Genomic DNA, 26,951 nt, shown 5'->3' on the forward strand with positions numbered 1-26,951 from the left:
TATGCAGCCACACATAGATATAATATACTTATTAGGGGATGATGATGTAAGGGTTGAAGTAAGTAGCTGCCCATTAAAAGCTTCATTTTGTCAGCACAGCCTGAGCATTGAACAGAGCTGGTTTAACAACTATAACTTTCTAATCAGGGAATAACATGAATCATCTAATTGAGAAGAACACAAAGATTCATTAGGGAATGATGATGTAAGGTTTGAAATAAGTAGCTGCCCATTAAAAGCTTCATTTTCTCAGCAGACCTCTTGAGAAATCAGCATATTTGATTTGCACATTGTTGTCTACTGCTCATTTGATTTGATTTGATTTCCATAGGTTAATTATTATTCAGATCCGGTGTGTCTATAATTAAACGGTCCCCTTGTCTTTGTGGCATAGAGTGCAGTGTATTTCAACAAAAGAACAGTCACAGCAGGTAGCCTAGCAGTTAGCGCCTTGGGTCAGTAATCAAAAGGTCGCTGGTTTGAATATCCGAGCCGAAAAGGTTAAACATCTGTCGTTGTGACGTTGAGCAAGGCACTTAACCCACATTTTCAATAGGGGTGCCATACTACTATGACTGAACCTGTAAAACAACAAATTTCACTGCACCTATCTGGTGTATGTGACAATATAACCCATTTTTTGGGCTGTAATATCAGTCAGTGAATCACAGAAAATAGCTAATTTCACCGTTATGTATGCACATAACATACACTGGACGTTTAGTGTTTATCATTTAATGAGAAACGTAAAATGGGAAATTCGTGTGTGTCCATCACGAAAACGTCTTAGTCATTCCATGTGTGATGAATATTCAGTCAATTCCACCATTTTACCAGCTCAATTATTGGCCTCCTGGTGAGGATCTTGACAACTTTCAGTGGGCTGGGTTATTATCAGAGAATGAACACATACCACAGTCTCAAAATGAACGAGGACAGTGTGATGTAGTCGAATTTTTGAGACAGTGGATAGAATGTTATGTTTTTTTTAACCACCGTTATTTGGGGTATTTTTTTTACCCAAGCAAATTACAGTTATAGATGACAACGGTGTTTCTAATGGTCAGATAGACAGAGCACAGGCTAAGGTCTGGGTTGGGACTGAGTTAATGCAAAGGGAATATGAAGGTGAATAAGGCGTCCCAAACCTACGTCTATGCACCAAACAAACATCCCAGTAGTGTACATTGGTTGCGTGGTGGACTGGAACTCCTGAGTTAAGTCCATCCATCCACTTGTCGCAACTCTTCCACCGAATAGGGCAGGGCGCAAGTGACGCACGCCGTCAGTGAGTTTATAACCCCCACACAGATGCCGACTCAATATACATTGAAGGTTGATGAGAGAACCCTACATATATATCTGATAGTTGGACATTCTTTGCATCATTCAAATTATTATATTTTTATGTATTTTTTGACTGGGACCAACGTCTCTTTTACAGATGAGCCCTGATATTTAAAGGTTTAGTTTCAGATTGGCAGCTTTTTATGATGCTATTAGGCTATTCTGAATTGGTATTGGGAACACGATAAGTTATGAGTCACAACATTTTTCTTAACATCAAGCCATACCAAAGGTAACTTTAAGAATATATATTTTTACAAACTTTCAATAAAGAAGACACCAACTATGTCTTTGGAGGACTCGTTCATTTTAAACCCTGAGAACATGATTTTTAACGTATCGCAAGTGTCCAGTATCAACACAGAGGTCCAGACGTACTACATTTGGCTGCCCAGTATTGCTATCGCCACCGTCTACGGATTACTAATCATTATTGGATTTATTGGTAACGTCACGCTAATGAGGACGTTTATCACAGTTAAATCCATGCGGACTGTGCCCAACCTGTTCATGTCCAGCCTCGCGCTCGGGGACCTGCTGCTTCTAGTAACGTGCGCTCCGGTGGACGCCAGCCGGTACCTCGCGGACAAATGGCTCTTCGGCCGGGTGGGATGCAAACTCATCCCGTTCATCCAACTCACCTCCGTCGGCGTCTCCGTCTTCACACTCACTGCGCTCTCTGCAGATAGGTGAGGCTTTTATAATCAGAAGTGTTGTTTTCTCAATCCCCCCGACGAGAAGTTCCATGAACTCTCTCTGCAGATAGGTGAGGCTTTTATAATCAGAAGTGTTGTTTTCTCAATCCCCCCGACGGGAAGTTCCATGAACTCTCTCTGCAGATAGGTGAGGCTTTTATAATCAGAAGTGTTGTTTTCTCAATCCCTCCGACGGGAAGTTCCATGAACTTTTTCAAGTAAACGTAAAAACAAAAGAACAGCCTTCATTGAAGTTTTCCAACCATTCTTTGGCATTGTAATATGAACAGGCAGGTATGGTAGCATGAACAGACAGGTCGTGTAATTAGGTGACACAGTATTACACCAGCCTACACTTTCAGCCTGGTTGCAGATGTTGTTCACTGCAGACAAATTCACAGAAGAGAGAGTGAACCGGTGGGGTTTAGCTCACATACTATAAAGAGGGATCTTGTTTATGCATTACATGTTCATTCTGTGTAGGCCTAATGTAATTCAAGTCCAATCTTTTATTTTGTTCTATTCATCAATTCACTCCTCAAAATTATGTTATCCTAACATTTTCAATCAACAGAAATAAAGAGATATGGCAACCCTTGTGGCATTTGTGGCGCCACTTTTTTAGAAATAATGGCAGAAATTGTCGTTAAATGGCCGCTTTTGGCTTTTAGTGAGAGTGTATAACTGGCACGGTGCTGAAGTCCCATAGACATTAAATCACTTGTCAGGACACACAGAGACAACATAAAAGCCATTTTCAACATGTTGATAATTAATGGCTTTAGAATTGCCCTCATGATGCAAAGAAAACTGTTGCATTTGACAGTACATCAAGGGACCGATTCTGACCCGAGTTTTTAGGCGTGCATACATTTCCAGGGATGGGCACTATCGAATGTCTAAATGATATGCTACCCCGACCTTCTCTGTTTCCTATTTAAATCATGTCAAATATTAGCCAATATCAGTATCAACCGTCAGTAGGCTTAATAACCACAAATATTCAACTGCCAATTTACTGTTAGTTCCCTTCAATTGGTATACTTATCATTCCATTTAATTTCATTGTCTAATGTACCTTCATTTTCTCACTGTACACGCCGTCAAGGCTGTGTGGTTGTTACTGAGGATCATTAGTAACAGTTGATAATATAAAGAAAAGACATGTAGGCTAATTCAATTGTTAGCGCAGACCAAGCCGTAACAGTTTGAACCTGACCACATATGGAGCAAAACTTGGCTGTGTTATCAAACAATTCTATGATTAGTGCAGGCAATTATAAATACTTTCCTAAACCTAAATAATCTACACGTCAGAGTATTTTTTAAATCTACCAATTAGTGCTGAAACAGAGACAATAGGCATATATTTAGATGTTGTTCTTTCATTGATCCTTAATATTCTGAACCATTCTCTCTATATATTGTAGTCTGTCGACAAAATTCTAACCCGAAAAGTACACCGTATTTAAAGTGGTGGCTTAAGATACTGTAAATGTACTAACAACTATATTGAATGAAAAGTCCAGGAGAAAATGTGTTGGCCAGCAAGTGGGAGGGTTTTCAGCATTTGAAGGTAGTCATCCGCAGAGCGCTTTACACGACTGAATACCAAATATTGAAAAGTGAGCAGGAAAGGCGTGAATGCTCAGCAGGCTCCTGAGCTGTGCTCTATTCTGTTCTATTATTCTATCCCACTATGTTCTCAGCTCCTCTGTTCTTGCTCTGCAGAGTTCTTTGTTCATCAAAGTTCTTTCATCATTGGAACCTGGAGTTCAAAAAGTTCTTAGAAGGCTATTAGTCAGAGCTGAAAGAGAGAGTGAATGTTCCTTTAGTGAGGTGAAGACAGGCAGACTGGCCTATCTCAGTTAATTAGCAACCAGGGAGCTGTCCACTGTCTTAATTTCTTACAGGCACACATGACACACTCAAACAGTGTCATGATGTTGGCCTGGGTGTAGGTTTATGACAGTTATAAATACCTCTTCCCCCCTTTTCCCTCTCTCTACCCTACTGATGTGACATTTGAAAACCCCTTGGTTAACATAGAGATTCTGGGAACATCAGAAGGTGGGGGGAAATGAACTATATTCTGGTAATCAGACCAATTGAACATATGCAGTGGTACTTAATGAATATGATGTCAGTTCGGTTGTCATCTGAGACATTCTCATCAATGATAAGATGACATAAACTCTACAGTGTAAAGTCTACACATCAGAGTTATCGGATTCACATGGAATTGTTGTTCAATTTAAATGTTTGAATATGAAACTATCCATGATGGGATGGAATGTGATTTTAGCTTCTAAAATGTGAGATTTGGGTTTTCATACGGTAGGGCTCTGCTCAATCAGTGGCCCGCCCCTGTGAAGGGACATGGGATATAAAAGATTTCAAACACGCCCCCCTCTCCCTTCCTATATAAAGCTTTGACGACAATTTTTCTTTAATGATAAAGGATCTGGGGGAGGGTGGGCTTTAAGCTAGAAACAAGATGTTGACGCGACTCTGATGCACATGGGAATGAATATCTTTGCTTTGTCTCTATGATATTCAGAAGCTAAGCTACGATCTTCTAAAGTCGAGAAGTCAACAAAATTGGACTTTGCTTGGGAAGTAATCTTATACAATGTGTGGCTCTGTCACTATCAATTGATCTCTTCACTTTCTGTAAAAGAGAAAGTATAATTATCATAGTAAAACATATTTGCTAACGGAGTAGCATTTGGGGAAATCGGGTCTAGACTTTATTTTCCTTATCCATTATGATAATTATAATTATTAAATAGCCTATCTATTTTCAAATGTGAAAAAGGGGCCTTGTGGAAAAATGGTTGGGAACCCCTGTGCTAAATGACTGGTAAATGTAATGAAATGAGTTTTCTACTTGTCCCAGGTACAAGGCCATTGTCAAACCCATGGACATCCATACGTCCACAGCTAAGATCTGCTTCCGAGCAGCAGCCATATGGCTGTTCTCCATGACCCTAGCTGTTCCTGAGGTGGTCTTCTCCGACCTTCACACCTTCAACATCGGCCAGACCAATGACACCTTTGTGACATGCGCTCCCTACCCCCATGCTGGGGATCTGCACCCTAAGATCCACTCTATGGCCTTCTTTCTCATCTTCTACATCATCCCCCTTCTCATCATTTCTGTGTACTACTGCTTCATCGCACGCAGCCTGATCCAGAGCGCCTCAGACATGCCCGTGGAGGCACACTTACACATCAAAAAACAGGTGTGTGAATGTGTGTTTGGAAACTGGACATTTAGGTGTTTATCATTTAATGAGACATAGTAAATAGTCAAATGGGAAAATGAGAAATGTGTGTATGAGTTTGTGTGTGTGTCCTTCTGAATACTCCAATTGAATGATGCTTTCTTTACCATCCCCACAGATTGAGTCAAGGAAGCGTCTGGCTAAGACAGTCCTGGTTTTTGTGGGTTTGTTCGCTGTATGCTGGCTCCCCAGTCATGTGATCTACCTGTACCGCTCCTACCACTACGGCCAGGTGGACACGTCCCTGGGACACTTCATCGCCAGCGTGGGTGCCCGCATCCTGGCCTTTACCAACTCCTGTGTCAACCCTATTGCCCTCTACCTGCTCAGTAATAGCTTCCAGAAGCAGTTCAACAAACAGCTCCACTGCCGCCGTCGTCCACCAATCAACTGTAATGCTCAAAGCATGGGGCGGAGCAACACGCGACTGACCTCGGTCAAGAGCAACAATCAGTCTCTGGCTAACTTCAGCCTCGTCAACGGAGCTCATGTTAGTCAGGAAGACTGTGTGTAGTGACTGTGCTGAAGATGATGCTTTAGACTTGTAAAAGTGACATTCCAAGACTGACATACTGCCAACCAATCAAATCACAGAATAATTTATGGCTGTAACCCATATACTGTAGTGGGCCTGTGTTCTAACTTCAAGTGTTGATATTGTAGCACCATTAATTCATTCTAAGTCTATGGTTTTTATGCAGGGCTTCAGTATATGCATCCCATGATCCATGATTGATACAAAGTGTTTTATTTTAAGCAGGGGTGGAAAGAAATATCCTGAAATATCCTACTCAAGTAGAAGTTACTTTAACTACATTTTACTCAAGAAGAAGTACATTTACTGGTGTAAAAAAACTCCTCAAGTAAAAATGGAAAGTAGCTCATTTAAAAAGTACTCAGAAAAAGTAGTTGAGATAAAAAAAAATATTACAAGTAGTTAAAGTACCCATACAAGTACTCGAAAAAGCTACTCAATTACAGTAACAGGAGTAGTTGTAATTAGTTACTTGACACCTCTGATTTTAAGTTTCAAATGTATCATCTTAACAGCTACTGCTACGTATTCAAACCAATGTGTCTCAGTCCTCCAGAGATGCAGTTATGTTCTGGTTTCTCATTAGAACTGTATTGATCCATTAGAGAAGTTGACAACCCAACCAGATGTGAATAAGATGTCGATGACCAGGTAATGAAGAGGTACTGAAGCTGCCATTGTGTACACAAGCCTAAAGGACAGTTCTGTAGGGATATCTCCAGCTGACTAAAACACCAACAACCTCAGTGCTTTGAAAGATACATATTAGATTGTTGTTCATATGAGTGTTTGAATTCTGTAGCCTACACTGAAATATCAACTTCCTTTAACAACAGCTGCCCAGGAGTAGTCAGTCCTGCATCAAAGGCTTGGAAACGTTCTATCTACAAACCCATAAACATCTCAGCATTGGTAAACAGTTCATTATATGGATCAGACTACAGTACAGTGCATTCGGAAAGTATTCAGACCCCTTGACTTTTTCCACATTTTGTTACTTTATATCCTTATTCTAAAATTGATTAATTCAATTTTTATATCATCAATCTACACACAATACCCCACAATGACAAAGCAAAAACGGGTTTTAGGAATTTTTTGCAAATGTATTAAAAATAAAACAAGTACCTTATTTACATAAGTATTCAGACCTTTTGCTATAAGACTCAAAATTGAGCTCAGGTGCATCCTGTTTCCATTGATTATCCTTGAGATGTTTCTACAACTTGATTGGAGTCCACCTATGGTAAATTCCATTGATTGCACATGATTTGGAGAGACACACACCTGTTTATATAAGGTCCCACAGTTGACAGTGCATGTCAGAGCAAAAACCAAGCCATGAGGTTGAAGGAATTGTCCCAAAGGCTGCGAGACAGGATTGTGTCGAGGCACAGATCTGGAGAAGGGTACGAAAAAATGTCTGCAGCATTGAAGGTCCCCAAGACCACAGTAGCCTCCATCATTCTTAAATGGAAGAAGTTTGGAACCATCAAGACTCTTCTTAGAGCTGGCCGCCCGGCCAAACTGAGCAATTGGGGGAGAAGGGCCTTGGTCAGGGATGTGATGGTCCCGAGTTCCTCTGTGGAGATGGGAGAACCTTCCTGAAGGACAACCGTCTCTGCCTCACACCACCAATCAGGCCTTTATGGTAGAGTGGCCTGATTGGGGACAACGACCAGGACAACGACCCTAAGCACACAGCCAAGATAAAGCAGGAGTGGCATCGGGACAAGTCTCTGAATGTCCTTTAGTGGCCCAGCCAGAGCCTGTACTTCTCTGGAAAGACTTGAAAATAGCTGTGCAGCGACGCTCCCCCTCCAACCTGACAGATCTTGAGAGGATCTGCAGAGAAGAATGGGAGAAACTTCCCAAATACAGGTGTGCCAAGCTTGTAGCGTCATACTCAAGAAGAATCGAGCCTGTAATCGCTGCCAAAGGCGCTTCAACAAAGTACTGAGTAAAGGGTCTGAATACTTATGTGAAGATGATATTTCAGTTTTAAATTTGTAATACATTTGCAGCTATTTCTAAAAACCTGTTTTTGCTTTGTTATTATGGGGTATTGTGTAGATTGATGAGAATTATTATTTTTTAAATAAATTTTAGAGTAAGTCTGTAACGTAACACAATTTGGAAAAGGTCAAGGGTTCTGAATACTTTCTGAATACTCTGAATATCTGATTGTTTGGTTCAGATGAAAATTGACAGTTATGTCCAAGTGTCACGTTCGTCATAACGAGGAGACCAAGGCTCAGCATGATGAGAATACATTCCTATTTATTAAACTAAGAATACTTAAACAAACTAATAAAACGAACGTGAAGCTATAAACACTAGTGCTGACACAGGCAACTATACATAGGCAATAACCCACAGATAAACCAAGGAATATGGCTACCTAAATATGGTTCCCAATCAGAGACAACGATAAGCAGCTGCCTCTGATTGAGAACCAATCCAGGCAACCATAGACATATAAACACCTAGACTAGAAAACCCCCTAGGACATACAAAACCCCCTAGACAATACAAAAAACTAAACAAACCACCCCTTGTCAAGGTCAGGGCGTGACACCAAGAGTAGTTTGATGTTGTCCAAAGTGATACTTGTGTTTCTCATTGTTTGATAAATATAAAAAGTCATTCTCTCTGGGTGAATTTAATATTTTGTTGTTGTTTGAGCATTTTCTGGTGTCTCTGCAAAAGCACAGTTTAGCACGCCATCATGTTATTTGATCTACATTTATTTGTAGAACAAGCTTGTGTTGTCTTGTTTACAGTGCCAAAGTTTTTGTGTTAAAAATAAATGGCAATATATTTTTAGCAGTACATTTTTAAATGTTTTTTATGTAGGCGACATTATGATGTTTAGTGTTGATTAAATGGTTGAAAAATTATGGTGTGTGGTGTTTCAATGTTGCTGTCCTGTACTTTTCCTCAACACACCCCCCAACATCCGGGCTGTTCACCCTGCTAACATCTAAAAGGCAGAGACAGTACAGGTGCATCAAAGCTGGGACAGAGAGACTGAAAAACAGCTTAGCCGGCCTCTGTCCAGTACTCTGCCCTGAACCTTAGACACGGTCACTAAACGGCTACCATCCGGCACTCAACCCTGTACCTTAGAGACTGCTGCCCTATGTACAGTACATAGCCATTGAACACTGGCCACTTAATAATGTTTACATACTGTTTAACCCACTTCACATGTATATACTGTATTCTACACACCTTTTCAATTAACATAATGTCTATACGCACCATTCTCATACATGCAGTATATACACTGATCAAAAAAATAAAGGGAACACTAAAATAACACATCCTAGATCTGAATAAATGAAATAATCTTATTAAATACTTTTTTCTATACATAGTTGAATGTGCTGACATCAAAATCACACAAAACTTATCAATGGAAATCAAATTTATCAACCCATGGAGGTCTGGATTTGGAGTCACACTCAAAATTAAAGTGGAAAACCACACTACAGGCTGATCCAACTTTGATGTAATGTCCTTAAAACAAGTCAAAATGAGGCTCAGTAGTGTGTGTGGCCTCCACGTGCTTGTATGACCTCCCTACAACGCCTGGGCATGCTCCTGATGAGGTGGCTGATGGTCTCCTGAGGGATCTCCTCCCAGACCTGGACTAAAGCATCCGCCAACTCCTGGACAGTCTGTGGTGCAACGTGGCGTTGGTGGATGGAGCGAGACATGATGTCCCAGATGTGCTCAATTGGATTCAGGTCTCGGGAATGGGCGGGCCAGTCCATAGCATCAATGCCTTCCTCTTGCAGGAACTGCTGACCAGCATATTTTGCCAAGAGGTTTTGCACTGTGTATTTAAATACTCTGTTCTTGACATAGCTCATTCTATCATTTCAACAATTGTACACTGCCTCGTAGTTATACTGTATATACACACCGCATTGTCACGCCCTGACCATAGTTTACTTTGTATTTTCTATGTTTTGATTGGTCAGGGTGTGATCTGAGTGGGTATTCTATGTTTCATGTCTTGTTTGTCTATTTCTATGTTCAGCCTGATATGGTTCTCAGTCAGAGGCAGGTGTTCGTCATTGTCTCTGATTGGGAACCATATTTAGGTAGCCTGGGTTTCACTGTGTGTTTGTGGGTGATTGTTCCTGTCTATGTGTTTTCACCAGATAGGCTGTTTAGGTTTTCGTTACGTTCGTTATTTTGTAGTGTTTGTGTTTAGTGTGTTTTTTCATTAAACATGAATCGCAATAATCACGCTGCATTTTGGTCCGACTCTCCTTCTCATCAAGAAAACCGTTACAGAATCACCCACCACCAACGGACCAAGCAGCGTGTCAACAGGCAGGAGCAGCGCGAGGAGAAGCGCAATAAGGATTTCTGGACATGGGAGGAAATCCTCGACGGGAGAGGACCCTGGGCTAAACCAGGGGAGTGTAACCGCACTAAGGTGCAGCGGGAGAAGAAACAACAGGAACAGCCCAAGGAGGAGTACAGTATGGAGTATACTACTTGGGAGGAGATCGACAGGTGGGCGGCCGACCCAGGGAGAGTGCCGGAGCCCGCCTGGGATTCGCTGGAGCAGTGCGAGGAGGGTTACCGTAGAATGGAGGCGGTGAAAGCAGAGAGGCGCTGGTATGAGAAGGCAGCACGGCGACGCGGATGGAAGCCTGAGAGGCAGCCCCAAAAATTTCTTGGGGGGGGGGGGCTAACAGGGAGTATGGCTATGCCAGGTAGGAGACCTGAGCAGACTCCCTGTGCTTACCGGGGGGCTAGAGAGACCGGACAGGCACCGTGTTATGCAGTGGTGCGCACGGTGTCTCCAGTGCGGGTGCATAGCCCGGTGCGGTATATTCCAGCTCCGCGTGTCTGCCGGGCTAGATTGAGCGTCGAGCCTAATGCCATGAAGCCGGCTCTACGCAGCTGGTCCCCAGTGCGTCTCCTTGGGCCGGCTTACATGGCACCAGCCTTGCGCTCGGTGTCTCCGGTTCGCCTGCATAGCCCAGTGCGGGCTATTCCACCTCGCCGCACTGGCAGGGCGACCGTGAGCATTCAACCAGGTAAGGTTGGGCAGGCTCGGTGCTCAAGAGCTCCAGTGCGCCTGCACGGTCCGGTTTTTCCAGTACCACCTCCACACCCCAGCCCTCCGGTAGCAGCTCCCCGCACCAGGCTTCCTGTGCGTGTCCTTGGCCCAGTACCACCAGTGCCAGTACCACGCATCAGGCCTACAGTGCGCCTCGCCTGTTTAGCGCTGTCAGAGCTTTCCGCCTCTACAGCGCTGCCGGAGTCTCCCGCCTGTTCAGAACTGCCAGTTAGCATAGAGCTGCCAGTTAGCATAGAGCTGCCAGTTAGCTTAGAGCTGCCAGTTAGCAAGGAGCTGCCAGTCTGCAAGGAGCTGCCAGTCTGCAAGGAGCTGCCAGTCTGCATGGAGCTGCCAGTCTGCATAGAGCTGCCAGTCTGCATGGAGCTGCCAGTCTGCAAGGAGCCGCCAGAGCTGCCTGTCTGCAGGATGCCGCCAAAGCTGCCAGTCTGCAAGGAGCCGCCAGAGCTGCCAGTCTGCAAGGAGCCGCCAGAGCCGCCAGTCTGCAAGGAGCCGCCAGAGCCGCCAGTCTGCAAGGAGCCGCCAGAGCCGCCAGTCAGCATGGAGCCGCCAGAGCCGCCAGTCAGCATGGAGCCGCCAGAGCCGCCAGTCAGCATGGAGCAGCCAGGGCCGCCAGTCAGCATGGAGCAGCCAGGGCCGCCAGTCAGCATGGAGCAGCCAGGGCCGCCAGTCAGCATGGAGCAGCCAGGGCCGCCAGTCAGCATGGAGCAGCCAGGGCCGCCAGTCAGCATGGAGCAGCCAGGGCCGCCAGTCAGCATGGAGCAGCCAGGGCCGCCAGTCAGCATGGAGCAGCCAGGGCCGCCAGTCAGCATGGAGCAGCCAGGGCCGCCAGTCAGCATGGAGCAGCCAGGGCCGCCAGTCAGCATGGAGCAGCCAGTCAGCATGGAGCAGCCAGTCAGCATGGAGCAGCCAGAGCAGCCAGTCAGCATGGAGCAGCCAGAGCAGCCAGTCAGCATGGAGCAGCCAGAGCTGCCAGTCAGCATGGAGCAGCCAGTCAGCATGGAGCAGCCAGAGCTACCAGTCATCATGGAGCAGCCAGTCAGCATGGAGCAGCCAGAGCTGCCAGTCGACCAGACTCTTCCAGAGCTGCCAGTCGACCAGACTCTTCCAGAGCTGCCAGTCGACCAGACTCTTCCAGAGCTGCCAGTCGTCCAGACTCTTCCAGATCTGCCAGTCGTCCAGACTCTTCCAGATCGGCCAGTCGTCCAGACTCTCTCAGATCGGCCAGTCGTCCAGATTCTCCCAGATCTGCCAGTCGACCAGATTCTCCCAGATCCGCCAGTCGACCAGATTCTCCCAGATCCGCCAGTCGACCAGATTCTCCCAGATCCGCCAGTCGACCAGATTCTCCCAGATCCGCCAGTCGACCAGATTCTCCCAGATCCGCCAGTCGACCAGATTCTCCCAGATCCGCCAGTCGACCAGATTCTCCCAGATCTGCTAGTCGACCAGGATCTGCTGAAACCGCCAGCCAGCCAGGTTCTGGTAGTTTCTACTACCTGCCTGGGCTTCCTCTCAGTGCTGAGCTTCTTCTCAGTGCTGAGCTTCTTCTCAGTGCTGAGCTTCCTCTCAGTGCTGAGCTACCTATCTGTCCCGAGTTACCTCTGTCCCGAGCTGTCCCTCTGTCCCATGTTATCATTGTGGTGGGTAACCTATTTAGGGACGTTTAGGAGGGGGATTAAAACTGTCATGGAGTGGGGTCCACGTCCAGCGCCAGAGCCGCCACCGCGGACAGATGCCCACCCAGACCCTCCCCTATAGGTTCAGGTTTTGCGGCCGGAGTCCGCACCTTGGGGGGGGGGGGGTACTGTCACGCCCTGACCATAGTTTACTTTGTATTTTCTATGTTTTGATTGGTCAGGGTGTGATCTGAGTGGGTATTCTATGTTTCATGTCTTGTTTGTCTATTTCTATGTTCAGCCTGATATGGTTCTCAGTCAGAGGCAGGTGTTCGTCATTGTCTCTGATTGGGAACCATATTTAGGTAGCCTGGGTTTCACTGTGTGTTTGTGGGTGATTGTTCCTGTCTATGTGTTTTCACCAGATAGGCTGTTTAGGTTTTCGTTACGTTCGTTATTTTGTAGTGTTTGTGTTTAGTGTGTTTTTTCATTAAACATGAATCGCAATAATCACGCTGCATTTTGGTCCGACTCTCCTTCTCATCAAGAAAACCGTTACACGCATGTTAATTTATATACTGGAGTCTTGGCATAGCTCACTAATATAGCTACTGCTGTACATCATTCTTAGTATATATTGTGTAAATTAATCTGGTGTAGATACATATAGATTGCATTTAGATTACTGTTACATTGCTATTTGGGTTAATTGGATTCGTTCAGACATTAAGATGTTCATTGTTATTTTAAATATTTGTGTACCCGTTTGACATTTTACTGCATTGTTAGTAACTAGTAACAAACATTTTGCTTCACCCGCTATAAAATCTGCTTAACTACGTATGCAATCAATAAAGTCTGATTGGATTTTGATAGCATGTCCCTCCAGGGAACATGCAGTACTCAACATTCCAACCACCTGCTTTATTCTGCTTTTTATTTATTTCACCTTTATTTAAACCAGGTAGGCCAGTTGAGAACAAGTTCTCATTTACAGCTGCGACCTAGGCCCTCACACTGAATTTTAACATACTCAGTCTCCCACACAGTGGGATGCTCAGACTCCCTCAAGGTAATTCATAGTTTGGTCTAGGTCCTAAGTGATATTTTGGCTCTGCTTATTATCACAATCATTATGGGTACTCCAGCATCCCATGATGTCATTAATGAGCCATAGGTGATCTCTGTTTCAGGAGACCTGATTGGCCATCAGGCATTTGATATGACCTTTTCAATCTCAATCTAAACTGGCATACAAGGAGGACAGGAAACACTCCAGAGCCTCACCTCTCCATCTGCTATGCCTCTTCTCTTGACAGTCAGTGCCTTAATCCCCCTCTTCTCACAGACAAAGGAAAGACATCAGGGAGAAGATGGTGACTGTTGAGATGCACTCACAATGCCCAGACACCTTGTCTTTTGTCAAGTAGATGGCTAGGCCAGGTTTCAGGGGTTGATACAGTATTTGATGGGGCTTCCCCTACTGTTTATGTAATTGGGTAACATGTCCACGTCAACATAAGGGGTTTATGACAAAAGAAAAGCTATTTTGGATATGTTGAATATGACCATTTATTAGAAAATATAGCATCCTGAGAAAAGCTACAAATCAGTCAACTCAGTTTCTATTAAACCAAGAAAAACAAAACCATTCATTTGTTCAGTCACCAACTCACTGCTAAAACCCCTGAACAAGTAGAAGTTGATTAAAATAGCAATATATACAAATTACCAAACATTTGTAAAAAAGTTGCAGTTTCAGTGTTACTGGTAAAGCAGGAAAGCCTGGAGTCTGTAAGGGAGGAAGAGGGCTGATGTTCTGTCCAGACGAGCCTGTCCCAAACTCCTCCGAATGCAGAACCGACACAGCTGAGAAAGAGTGCAGGGACCTGGGGAGAAAGAGGTGAGGCAGTAAGGGGGTAGAACAAAGGGGAATGAGATATGTTGATAGCCTTCCATCAGTAGACATGCACTAATAGCCCACTGGGCACAGATGTAAATTCCCCGTCTATTCCATGTTGGTTCAAGTTAACTTCACTGAAATGAAGTGGGAACAATGTTGATTAAAACATTGTGTTCCCAGTGGGACGTTTGGTTAGAGTCATGTATGCATGGATGTGCGTGTGAATGCATTAATAAAACAAGTATTTTCACCTCTTTTCTGTATTGTAGTTCTGACTGTACTGTCGCAAGCTGCCAGCTCCAGAGGAGTCTTCCCGTCTGAATTCCTACAACTCCCATCAGCCCCGTAGTCCATCAGAAGCTCCACCACCCTGACTTCTCCCCCTAGCACTGCAGCATGTAATGGTGTGTCATGACCACACCCACCCTGGACATCAACACCTGATTGCAGCAGTCTCTCCACACAGTCGGTGGCCTGGGCCAGACAGGCTGTGTACAAAGGGGTTCCCACACCAGGCAGCTCCAGGTCTATGTGGAATCCATGGGACAGCAACACCTCTAGACACTCCCTGTGACCTGGGGAGGGAAACAACTTTTACTGAGTACAATGTTTACCATTATGCTGCATGAAATGGTCATTCTGAGTCACAGCACATAAAATAAATCCACATGCACACTTACCTCGCTTTGCAGCCTGGTGGATGGGTGATGCCAGGTGATGGACAGCATGGGTGTTGGGGCTGTACTGTAGAATCAGTCTGACACAGGCAACACTCCCACTGCTGCAGGCATTGAATAGGGGTGTGGCTCCATCAGTCGATACCATCTCCACCTGCAGACACACAGAGAGCAATCACATGAAGCGGCTTTAGGTTAGACGCTACCTATATATTGGTAAAAACAATCATTTATCACCTGTGATTATTCCTAGTTTGAGCGAGAGAAAAAACATGGTGTCCTTACATTGGCCCCATTCTCAAGTAGGAAAGTGGTGCAGGCGTAATGTCCTCCGAGGCAGGCCTCGTGGAGGGGAGAGACCCTGTCCATTGTCAGCATGTCCACAGGAAACCCCTGAGAGTGGAGAAGATGGAGGACTTCATGTCTATGTGATGTGTGTGTTTTGTTTAGTGTCAGTATGTCATTTTTATGGCAGCTTTATTACTGTAAGACATGGTTTTGACTGTCTACCTGTGAGACTAGAGTCCTCAGGATCAGGAGTCTACCCTGGTAGGCGGCATCGTGAAGAGGAGTCCTGTCTGACCACAAGTCTGTGGAAACACACACAAAATCATGCATACTGTAGCCTGTCCAAACAAAGCACATCATTATCAGACAATCAACCTCCTGGACCTCAGAGACACTGAAGCCCAGTTCCTGCCCCGGTATCACAGAAAACACTACCTGGGAGAACTAAACAACCACACTGACTTCCTCTCTCCCCCAAACTGGTTGTACTAACTGGTTCATCTCATCAACAGAAGTAAATGAATATGCATCAGACAAAGCTGTTGGAACAGCCAGGAGAGGTCATGTGCAAATGAGAGGCACTGTAAGGGAAATGTAGTCTCACATACTCAAGTAGGGGGGGGGGGGGAATTTGTTTTTTGACAACTTTTACTCCACTACACTCCCAAAGAAAATGTACTTTTTACACCAACGTACTTGTTACATTATGAATGCTTAAGAGGACAGGAAAATTGTCAAAAATCACACACTTAGAGAATATCCCTGTGCATCACTACTGTCTCTGATTTGGCAGACTCCCTAAACACAAATGCTTAGTTTGTAAGTTACATCTGTGTTGGAATGTGCCCCTGACTAACTGTAAATAAAAAAAATACAATTGTGCAGTTTGATTTGCCTAATAATGAATTTTAAATGAAATACTTTGAATATTTAATATCAAATACTTAGTCTTGTACTCAAGTAGTATTTGCCTGGGTGACTTTCACATTTACTTGAGGCATTTTCTATTAAGGTACTGTATTGTTACTCTGCATATCTACTGCATATCTGATGTAGCTGTAACATACAGAGCATTCAGAAAGTATTCAGAACATAACCTTTCCCACACGTTACGTTACAGCCTTATTCTAAAATCGACACACAATATCCCAAAATGACAAAGCAAAAACAGATCTTTACAAATGTTATATGAAAATAAATATAAGTATTCAGACTCTTTACTCAGTACTTTGTTGAAGCACCTTTGGCAGTGATTAAAGCGTTGAGTCTTCTTGGGTATGACCTTACAAGCTTGGCACACCTTTGTTTGGAGAGTTTCTCCCATTCTTCTTTGCAGATCCTCTCAAGCCCTGTCAGGTTGAATGGGAAGCGTCGCTGCACAGCTATTTTCAGGTCTCTCCAGAAATGTTTGATCGATCGGGTTCAAGTCCGGGATCTGGCCACTCAGAGACGCCCCTCCTGCGTTGTCTTGGCTGTGTGCATAGGGTTGTTGTCCTGTTGGAAGGTTAACCTTTTTCCCAGTCTGAGGCCCTGAGCACTCCGGAGGTTTCATCAAGGATCTCACTGTACTTTGCTCCGTTCATCTTTGCCTCGATCCTGACTGACTAGTCTCCCAGTCCCTGCAGTTGAAAAATATTGCAACAGCCTGATGCTGCCATCCCCCTGCTTCACCATTAAGGACCGATTGGTGGAGTGCGGCAGAGATGATTGTCCTTCTGGAAGGTTCTCCCATCTCCACAGAGAACTCCGAGTGACCATCTGGGTTCTCGGTCACCTCCTTAACCAAGTCCCTTCTCCCCAGATTGCTCAGTTTGTCTTCATGGTTCCAAACTTCATTCATTTAACTATGATGGAGGCCACTGTGTTTGTTGGGATCTTCAATGCTGCCAACATTTTTAGTACCCTTCCCCAGATCTGTGCCTGAACACAATTCCTTCAACCTCATGGCTTGGTTCTTTCTGACATGCACCGTCAACTGTGGGACCTTATATAGACAGGTGTTTGCCTTTCCAAATCACATTCAATCAATTGAATTTACCACAGGTGGCCTCCAATCAGGTTGTAGAAACATCTCAAGGATGATCAATGGAAAAGGATGAACCTGAGCTCAGTTTCGTGTCTCATAGCAAAGGGTCTGAATACTTATGTAAATAAGGTATCTGGTTTTTTATATTTAGTACATTTGCAAAAATTAGCTTTGTCATTATGGGGTGTTGTGTGTAAGATTGCTGAGGAAATATGTTTATTTAACCCATTTTAGAATACCGCTGTAGCATAACAAAATGTGGGAAAAGTTGGGGGGAAAATAGAGAAGAATGTAGTAGCGACTGTTGTCCATAAAGAGGCTTCCGAAGGGCGCAGGCGCCCTCGATGACTCGACAACTAGCTTTTGAGATGGACTTGATTCTGTCGCGAACTCACATATATCGAGTGCTTAACGTGTTTGGTCTGAGATTAAGCAAATGTTTCCGGCCATCGCTAAGGCACGGTAATAATGGCACAAGCCAATCAAAGGTTGTAACACGGAACCCAAACCCCGTCGTGCATTACTGTATTTTGTCCCCCTACACCAAACGCAATCAAAACTGTTGTGATCGCATTTGGTGTGGGGGGGACAAAATACATTAATGCACGATGGCGCACGCGCGCAGCCGGTTTGGGTTCCGTGTTAAAGCCCCCAGGCATCTCTACCCCAATGCTCCAATTTATGTTAAGTGATCCCAGAGGTCGCTCGGGATAGCTCATACCCATTCGTTTACTACTATGATATGCTGAACAACACCTCTCCTGCTTGCCGTGCTCACACAGATTCAGAGATCCATGTAATGCATCAGCAGCGGGTAATCTGATTTCCAATGACTACTCCGGCAATGCTAATGTGTGTCACCCTAAATGGAACAGTCTCTCACATCTATGTCCCATGGAGAAGCAATAGGCTACAGGCTAACATCACAAATATATCTTATCAATTTCTACACCCCCTCATGAAAATCTGTTTGTCTCTCTGTGGGGGGAATGGTTAAACTGAAGATGGGAAATGGACTGAAATAAAAATGTGCACTGTGTGTGTGCGTCTGTGGCGGTGATTAACGATAACCCCCCCGCGATGATGTCACTACATCAGAAAAACAAGTTTCAAAAATGTCTTGCTTTGTCATTACGTGGTATTGTGTGTAGCTTGACAAGGAACATTTGTAATTTAATACATTTTCGAATAAGACTAATGTGACAAAATGTGAAAAAATTGAAGGGGTCTGAATACTTTCCAAATGCACTGTATCTTTACTTTTACTCAAGTATGGCAACTGGTTACTTTATCCATCACTGGGTATTACTAGACTAGACTTTGGTTCCCTTACATTCACAAAAAAAATGATATGCAGTATATTTATTCAGGGCATACATCTGTCGGCTACCCACTGTGCAGATATCAGTTCAACGTTTAGTGTTGATTTACATTTGGTTGGATTTATCAACTAAAATATTTGACCATGTCATTGGATTTAAGTTGCTTCTTTTGTTCTTCAAATCCAATCAGTTTTCCACGTTGATTCAACGTCATCATATTTATTTTTTGGGTTAAAATTACATGGAAACAACATTGAATCAACCAGTAGGTAGACAGTATTCTTCTTCTAAAAACACACACCAATATATCTTGACCTAACTGCTCTCTCTTTCCATTCTCTCTCTCACCGCCTCTACCAACTTTCTGAAATATCTGAACCAACTCTTGTTCTCAACTCTTAGGAAAACATACTGTATAATGTGTTTATTCAGGACACCAACCTTCTCTGTTGAACAACACCAATACCACAGACAAAAGCACAGAACACACTGAAGATCTCTTGGCCTCTCTCAAATTGTAAGTGTAACTTTCTTGCTCTCACAGAACACAAACTTGCTAAACAGTATTTACTTTGACAAAGCAGCAGAAGAAAAAGAGAAAACCATACCAGCCATGAGTGAGTTGCATGCCAGTCCACCATAGATATGGAAGGGTCCCCTCCAAGGCCGACTGCACAGGGCAATCTCCGTCTGCACACCAGCCATGGTCAAACAACAGCAGCCTCCTCCACAGTGAATGAACCAGCTATGGGTGGGATCCACAAACCTGTCTGTCCACTGCTGGCTTTCCCAGACCTCTTATCAGACCCCAAGCTACCTCCTCCCCCAAATCTGAGGAAAGGAGTACCACCCCTACAACCCCCCTTTCCGTGGAATTGGGGAACCGTTGCATGACAATAGAGGTAAGCATAGGACGGATAGACACAGACACACAAATGGAACATCTGTGTCTATTCTGATATCTAGGTGATAAGGTGTGGTATTTCAACATGTGCAAAGGTCAACCTTACGGCGTAAGAAAAACTAAATTGGATAAGGTGCGATTGAATTTAAGAAATCTGTTTAGGGCTTTCTAAAGCCAATTTTAAGAGGGGAGTTGTAAAGCTATCTGCATATCTGTGTCGTTACATCATTCAAGTCCGGTTCACTGTTTCCTTCAGGGACATCACTTCAAAACAGCCAGTCAAAACATGGTGCCTGTAGTACATCGACATTGGAATGTGACTAGTTGGGTATTTTGAAAGTAAAAACGTATTTTTACCAAACTGTGGTTCACTCTTCACAAACAGTCTGAATGAGGGCTACATACATACAATATTGACTTTTCAGACTTGTTCTAAAACTATTGAGCTAGATTAGTATGTTACATGTATAGGGGGGATGGGTGTGTCCAGCACCTCTGGAACCTCCCCTGCAATACAGTACACTCTCTCCTACATCTTTGAAACATTTGACCCTCATCAATACCCTTAACCACTTTAGGCAGAAAATGTTCCTATAGTGAGAACAATGATGCTATTTACCCTGACTACAACCCTAACGATGTGTGAATGGTGCACTACCCTCAGCCTTGAAAAGATAGGAATGCCAATCCTACCTCCTCCCCTTTCATTGCTATGTGTTTCGTCTGGCAAGATGTTTACAGGGAAAACAGTGATGTTTTTATTCCAGGACGTACAACAAGTTTGAGGCCTTAGCTATTGAAAATCCTTGATCAGAAAAAAAGGGTGATAAAATAGGTCATCCTGAAACAGATTTTACTTTCCTTATTTCCATCATAGGTCAAGGTTCAGGAATCAGTGCATCATCAGGGTACACACAGCCTTAAGCATGAGCTCACAAACATTTGTAAAAAAAACCACAAAAAAACAATTTCCATAGCAGAGGAACCACCCAACAAAGACATTGGCAAAGCATGATATAAGTAAAACAGTTAAACAGCAGAGAACTACAAAAAATGAAATTCAACCATAAAAGGACAAGGAAGGGAACTTGGTTAGTGGGTGGGGTTGGAATACAAAACTATGCTATTACAGACTCCCCTTAACGTTTATACTGCTGTCTATGGCAACCAGTGGCATTCAATGTGGCATTTTTGTAATAACGATGTACCCCCAACCTCCTTCCTTAATCAAATAATTCTCTATCAACCTATATCCTTCTTTATAAATTACAAAAACTATGAGTGGAACATTAATACAGGACTACTTCAGTTTTGGGGTTCATTCCGGGGTTACAAAGAATACAACGTATATCTATAACCGTCTTAACCTGAGCAAGAACACTCATCCTATTGTAAACATCAGGGTTCCCCTTAAAACATTCTGCAATGAGTGGTCAGTATCCACAGGTGATTAGGTAGTTGGGTCAGAGGTCAAGTTAAGATTTTTTAAAGCAGTTATATTAAGGTTGAGGATAAGGAGTTGTGTTTGCTTGGAGTTATCATCATAGCTTGGTCTTTTGACCACCTGGCTCCTCCTTTGTCAACATGGCACTTTTAGAGTGAGTTCCTTTCCTATCGCCCAAGCCCTGCCTCCACAGCCCCTGGGGCCCTGTGGCATCCATGGCAACGTCTATGAGGCAGTCTGGGAGGAGCCAGCGGAGAAGGAGCAGGAAGAGGAAGTTGAGGACAGCGAAGAAGGAAAAGATAGAGCCTGCCACAGGGCCACAGTGGGTTCTCAGTCTGAGCAGCCGTCTGTCCAGAGGAAGAACCTTCTCCCCAGCCACACGGTCATACACCTGACAGAACAGAGAGCAGATACACACACATAGTGTTAGTATCAATGAATTAAACCTCATCAATATCTCAGTCTGTGTCAATTAAAAGGTATCACAGTCTAGATTTAGGAAACATACAAAATATATATAACGTATGTATGAGCCTACCTTCTCTGTCCTCTCTGCGACATTCTTCCAGGTGTAGAGAGTGCAGACGTGGGCGTGGATGGAAGCTGGGGAGGCGACGCTGCCCGATCGTTGTCTAGCAATGACACTGTCCAGGCCGGCACAAAGAGAACGCACGGTGGGCTCACACAGGGTGATCAGATCCTCAGGTAGAACCTCAGGGATCCCTCCAACACGCGTACTTACCACCTACACACACACACTTCCATGAACCTCATTAACCACACACACATACTCAATCCACCGATGTTAAGAATAACAAGCAGACACCCATCCAACCAGCCACATGCAGATACCAACCAGGGTTTGACAGGCAGAACTTAAATTTACTGGACATTTGAGAAAATTCCTGGACCCATATGCATTAGGTGCATAACCTGATTAGGGTGTCCACTCACGGAGCTTGTGGTAATATGGTAATTCATATTAAAAGTTGAAGGTGCAACGATGTGCGGTCCTTTTTATTGAACTCTGATGTGCACTTTGAAGATGTTAGAATAACTGTCCACATGAACTTTTCCTCAGACCAGTACAGCAAAATCACTAGCCTGTCAATCTACTATAGTATAAACGTTTCGTTCTGTAATGCAATTAGCGGGAAAACAGCAACCTTAACCAAAGCGCACCGCACATGAGTGACAGAGATGAAAATATCCATTAGAAATGGAACAAACATATGTTTTTAATATGTTTTCTTTTTTTTTTACCCAAATTTTCTTCCCAATTTCGTAGTATCCAATTGTTGTAGTAGCTCGGGCTCGGGAGAGACGAAGGTTGAAAGTCATGCGTCCTCCGATGCACAACCCAACCAAGCCGCTGCTTCTTTAACACAGCGCACATCCAACCCGGAAGCCAGCCGCACCAATGCGCCGGAGGAAACACCGTGCACCTGGCCACCTTGGCTAGCGTACACTGCGCCCAGCCCGCCACAGGAGTCGCTGGTGCGCGATGAGACAAGGACACTCCTACCGACCAAGCCCTCCCTAACCCGGGCGACGCTAGGCCAATTGTGCGTCGCCCCACGGACCTCCCGGTCGCGGGCCGGTTACGACAGAGCCTGGGCGCGAACCCAGGACTCTGATGGCACAGCTGGCGCTGCAGTACAGCGCCCTTAACCACTGCGCCACCCGGGAGGCCTCTAAAGTATATGTTTTCAAAAAGGATACTGCCTCCAGCTCATTGCAAAGTGGTGTGTGTCACATTGATGTAGCCTGCCTTCCATTGCATATGCATTTGCTGATTGAGATATTTTAGCAGTAGCTCTTGCACTGTCTGACAGATTTTCCACTCAGACTCTGTATCTGTATATTCAGTAGGCAAACAGACCTGTAGTCCACAGCTGGCCCCCTCCACTATAGCCATGCAGAAGGCCTCGGTCAGGGAGGTGTTGAGGAAGATATGTCCCTGGACCAAGACCCCCCGCACATCTTTATGCTCAAGGGCCCCCAGGAGACGCACCCTGGGGAGAGAGAGAAGGAAATCAGACACACACCTACACCCACAAATATATACCAACCCACACACATCACTGTTTAATTCTACCTGTCGTGTAGCTGGTATTTCTCTCTCACTTCCTCCAACACGATTCTCTTTGGTCCCTCTCCACCAATCAGGAAATGTAGATCGGGATGTTTGAGGCACAGCTCTGGGATGATCCCACCCAGAAGATCTATTCCTAAAAAAAGTGTATAAGCAGCAGTTGAGACTTCACATTCCTACAATCATATCTACAGGCTTTATTTATTGATAAACGACAAGCACACATAGTTAATCTTCTTGCTATGTGGGGTCTACATTTATCATTATATAGTCTCACCGCTCCTTACCTTTACGATAGACGAGGCGGCTGACCACTACGATGGTGATCCTGTCGTCACAGCGCTGGGAAGGGTCGGGGGTGAAGTCTGTGGGGTCGACAGCGTTGGGGATGACAGAAACAATCTCGGGGTCAAGTGCTGCCCTAAGCACGGTGTTCTCCTTACTGGTGTACGACACGCACACAATGTGATTGGTGTCGCACAAAGACACCGTCAGCAGCTTATTGGTCAGTACCGAGCTAACATCAGCAAAACCAAAGAGGGAGTGGTCAGTAAACACCTGTAAACAGACAACAACTTTTAGATATTTATACTAAATGGACACACAAACTATTTTAAGAACTTTATATGCTCCCATCTTGCAATGGCATCATCTTCCCTAAAGTGCACCACTTTCGGTCAAAATTGGCTTAGTTTCACCGCACACAACTCTGTTAGACTGCTACCCACAACTCTGTTAGACTGCTACCCACAACTCTGTTAGACTGCTACCCACAGCTCTGATAGACTGCTACCCACAGCTCTGTTAGACTGCTACCCACAACTCTGTTAGACTGCTACCCACAACTCTGTTAGACTGCTACCCACAGCTCTGATAGACTGCTACCCACAACTCTGTTAGACTGCTACCCACAACTCTGTTAGACTGCTACCCACAACTCTGTTAGACTGCTACCCACAACTCTGTTAGACTGCTACCCACAGCTCTGATAGACTGCTACCCACAACTCCGTTAGACTGCTACCCACAACTCCGTTAGACTGCTACCCACAACTCTGTTAGACTGCTACCCACAACTCTGTTAGACTGCTACCCACAACTCCGTTAGACTGCTACCCACAACTCTGTTAGACTGCTACCCACAACTCTGTTAGACTGCTACCCACAACTCTGTTAGACTGCTACCCACAACTCTGTTAGACTGCTACCCACAACTCTGTTAGACTGCTACCCACAACTCTGTTAGACTGCTACCCACAACTCTGTTAGACTGCTACCCACAACTCTGTTAGACTGCTACCCACAACTCTGTTAGACTGCTACCCACAACTCTGTTAGACTGCTACCCACCGTGTTGAGGCCCATGGTCTTGGCGTGGAACAATGCATCGTGGCCCATGGCGGAGAAGGAGCTGTGGGCGTGCACCACGGTGATACGCTCCCTGACAAACACGCAGCGCAGCAGCGGCAGGCTGTGGAAGCAGGTGGTAGCTGTGGACTGGTTGTACATCACCTGCAGGGGCAGGTAGTAGACCTTGAGCCCATTGGTCAGGTATCGGACCCCCTTCCTGCAGCCATAGGCGTGGGTGGCGATCACCACCTTGTGACCCTTCTCTATCAGACACTGAGACAGCTGGTAGATGTGGCTCTCCACCCCTCCCATGTTGGGGTAAAAAAAGTCTGACACCATGCAGATGTTGTGCTTCCCGGCAGGGGCCTGAGGAGCCACTGTGAGCCCATCAGGGTGTCTGTTGGCTGGGGGAGCGTGGAAAGCTGCCCCCCTCCTTCGCTGGCCCATGGTGGTGTGCGTCACTCATACAGGCGTCTTACATTTAGAGGAGCCATGCACCTGAGTAAACAATGAAATAAACATGTCAATGGATAGCTACAACTACACAATCTGCTCAGATTAACCTATGACTTGATCTAACTACAACATAACCTTTCCATAAGCGTCATTACCAAAGTGTATCTATGAATAAGCAGTTGCTAGCAAGTCGAGGAATTACCTTTGTAGTGGCTTGGACAACGATTCCCATAGATAACCGATTAATTTGTGGCTTGGAGGTAGCATGCTAACGTAGCTAGCAAGTTAGAAATGAGGCTAGGTAAACCAGCTAGTATGTTTGCTGTAATGCTTCCGAGAACATTTAGATGATTGGGACTTGAGAGACTACGACCTTACCTTCAAAACAAAGCGAAATAGTTTTTTGTTTGATATAAACCTACATTTTGTCTCAGTCCCATCTTCATTCAAATTTCTGTCAATCAAAACAACCTCGTCGCTTCCTGGTCTGCTTCAGATTGTCTTCTTCTTCTTCTTCTTCTTCTAGAATCTGGTGTTATTGCTGCCTCCTGCTGTAGTAGTCAGGAATAGACTCACTGCGTCTGGTGCGTTCAACACCTGGGATGCGGTCCAAACACTTAAAAGACACACCCTCGTCGGCTTACCTTCGCCTTATGCTCTTGGGGGAATCCCCGTCGCCATCTTGGAGGGTGGTTCAAATGATCAGCCAAGCAAGGGAAGTTTGCAATGTAAGCCCCTCAGCCCTAGTTTTTAGTCGGCTTTGCGAGTGTACAATTATGTTCACTATGGCCTGAAACTCCCCATAATTCAATTCAAGATTGTACATCCTGCTAAGAAAAGTCTGTAAAATTTTAAAACAACATCAATGGAGAAGTCAACATACAAGCAAATAAGGTAGACATTTTGCTACTACATAAAAAGTAAATATGTTTTTGTTTGGTTATCTTTTGGAAAGTGTATAAATAAAACATTTTCCTTCTTCAGAAGTTCCAGCTAGGCAGGCTAATGTTAGTTAGCTAATTCATTTGCTAACTATCATACAGTAGGCGTATTTTAATAATTATATTTTTAATATAAGTAGACATGCACTCATAATTGACTGTAGCGCATATAAAGCACCCACAAGCTACCAGTGGCTGAAAACAAAATCATTGTCTTTGATTTGATGGCCTAGACATGGGCAGTTCGGTGCGAGATGACCATTGGGCCCGAAGATCAATCTTGTAGGTGATGTACACATCACTGACAAACTGAAATGGTCCACCCACACAAATGGTGTTGTGAAGAAGGCACAACAGTGCCTCTTCAACCTCAGGAGGCTGAAGAAATTTGACTTGTCACCCAAAACCCTGACAAAGCCTGGTATGGCAACTGCACCGCCCTCAACCGCAGGGCTCTCCAGAGGGTGGTGCGGTCTACACAACGCATCACCGGGGGCAAACTACCTGCCCTCCATGACACCTACAGCACCCGATGTCACAGGAAGGCCAAAAAGATAATCAAGGACTGTTCATACCGCTACCATCTAGAAGGCGAGGTCAATACAGGTGCATCAAAGCTGGGACGAGAGATTGAAAAACAGCTTCTATCTCAAGGCCATCAGACTGCTAAACAGCAATCACTAACTCAGAGAGGCTGCTGCTGCTGTATTTTATATCATCTATTACACCTTGCCTATGCTGCTCGGCCATCGCTCATCTATATACTTACATGTGCATATTCTCATTCACCCCTTTAGATTTGTGTGTATTAGGTAGTTGTTGGGGAATTGTTAGATTACTTTTTAGATATTACTGCACTGTCGGAACTAGAAGCACAAGCGTTTCGCTACACTTGTATTAACATCTGCTAACCATGTGTATGTGACAAATAACATTTGATTTGTCTGTTTCCAATAATG

The 26,951-nt window shown here is 44.6% G+C and overlaps 3 protein-coding genes across 4 annotated transcripts; 1 reads left to right on the forward strand and 2 right to left on the reverse strand.

The window, feature by feature from the left end:
* Positions 1-1,632: 1,632 nt before the first annotated feature.
* On the forward strand, positions 1,633-5,843 carry LOC139386061 (gastrin-releasing peptide receptor-like). Its single transcript, XM_071131481.1, has 3 exons — positions 1,633-2,036; positions 4,942-5,287; positions 5,448-5,843. The coding sequence occupies exons 1-3, from the start codon at positions 1,633-1,635 to the stop codon at positions 5,841-5,843; spliced, it is 1,146 nt and encodes a 381-aa protein (XP_070987582.1).
* An 8,291-nt stretch (positions 5,844-14,134) lies between these two features.
* Positions 14,135-19,508, reverse strand: LOC139404089 (ankyrin repeat and SOCS box containing 11). Its single transcript, XM_071147184.1, has 6 exons — positions 19,412-19,508; positions 15,678-15,757; positions 15,453-15,560; positions 15,171-15,321; positions 14,742-15,065; positions 14,135-14,476 (listed from the first exon to the last, which is right to left on the reverse strand). The coding sequence occupies exons 1-6, from the start codon at positions 19,506-19,508 to the stop codon at positions 14,352-14,354; spliced, it is 885 nt and encodes a 294-aa protein (XP_071003285.1). The 3' UTR covers positions 14,135-14,351.
* LOC139404063 (phosphatidylinositol glycan anchor biosynthesis, class A) lies at positions 19,003-25,591 on the reverse strand. Of its 2 annotated transcripts, none has more exons than XM_071147181.1 (7): positions 25,254-25,591; positions 24,596-25,093; positions 23,534-23,804; positions 23,250-23,382; positions 23,034-23,166; positions 21,690-21,896; positions 19,003-21,542 (listed from the first exon to the last, which is right to left on the reverse strand). In XM_071147181.1, the coding sequence occupies exons 2-7, from the start codon at positions 25,040-25,042 to the stop codon at positions 21,249-21,251; spliced, it is 1,485 nt and encodes a 494-aa protein (XP_071003282.1). In that variant the 5' UTR covers positions 25,043-25,093; positions 25,254-25,591; the 3' UTR covers positions 19,003-21,248. The 2 variants fall into 2 exon arrangements, with proteins under 2 accessions (XP_071003282.1, XP_071003283.1); XM_071147182.1 differs by having other exon boundaries at positions 20,442-21,542; positions 25,474-25,584.
* Positions 25,592-26,951: the final 1,360 nt, after the last annotated feature.

This window comes from Oncorhynchus clarkii, chromosome 3 (assembly GCF_045791955.1).
Source record: "Oncorhynchus clarkii lewisi isolate Uvic-CL-2024 chromosome 3, UVic_Ocla_1.0, whole genome shotgun sequence".
NCBI classification, from domain to species: Eukaryota; Metazoa; Chordata; class Actinopteri; order Salmoniformes; family Salmonidae; genus Oncorhynchus; species Oncorhynchus clarkii.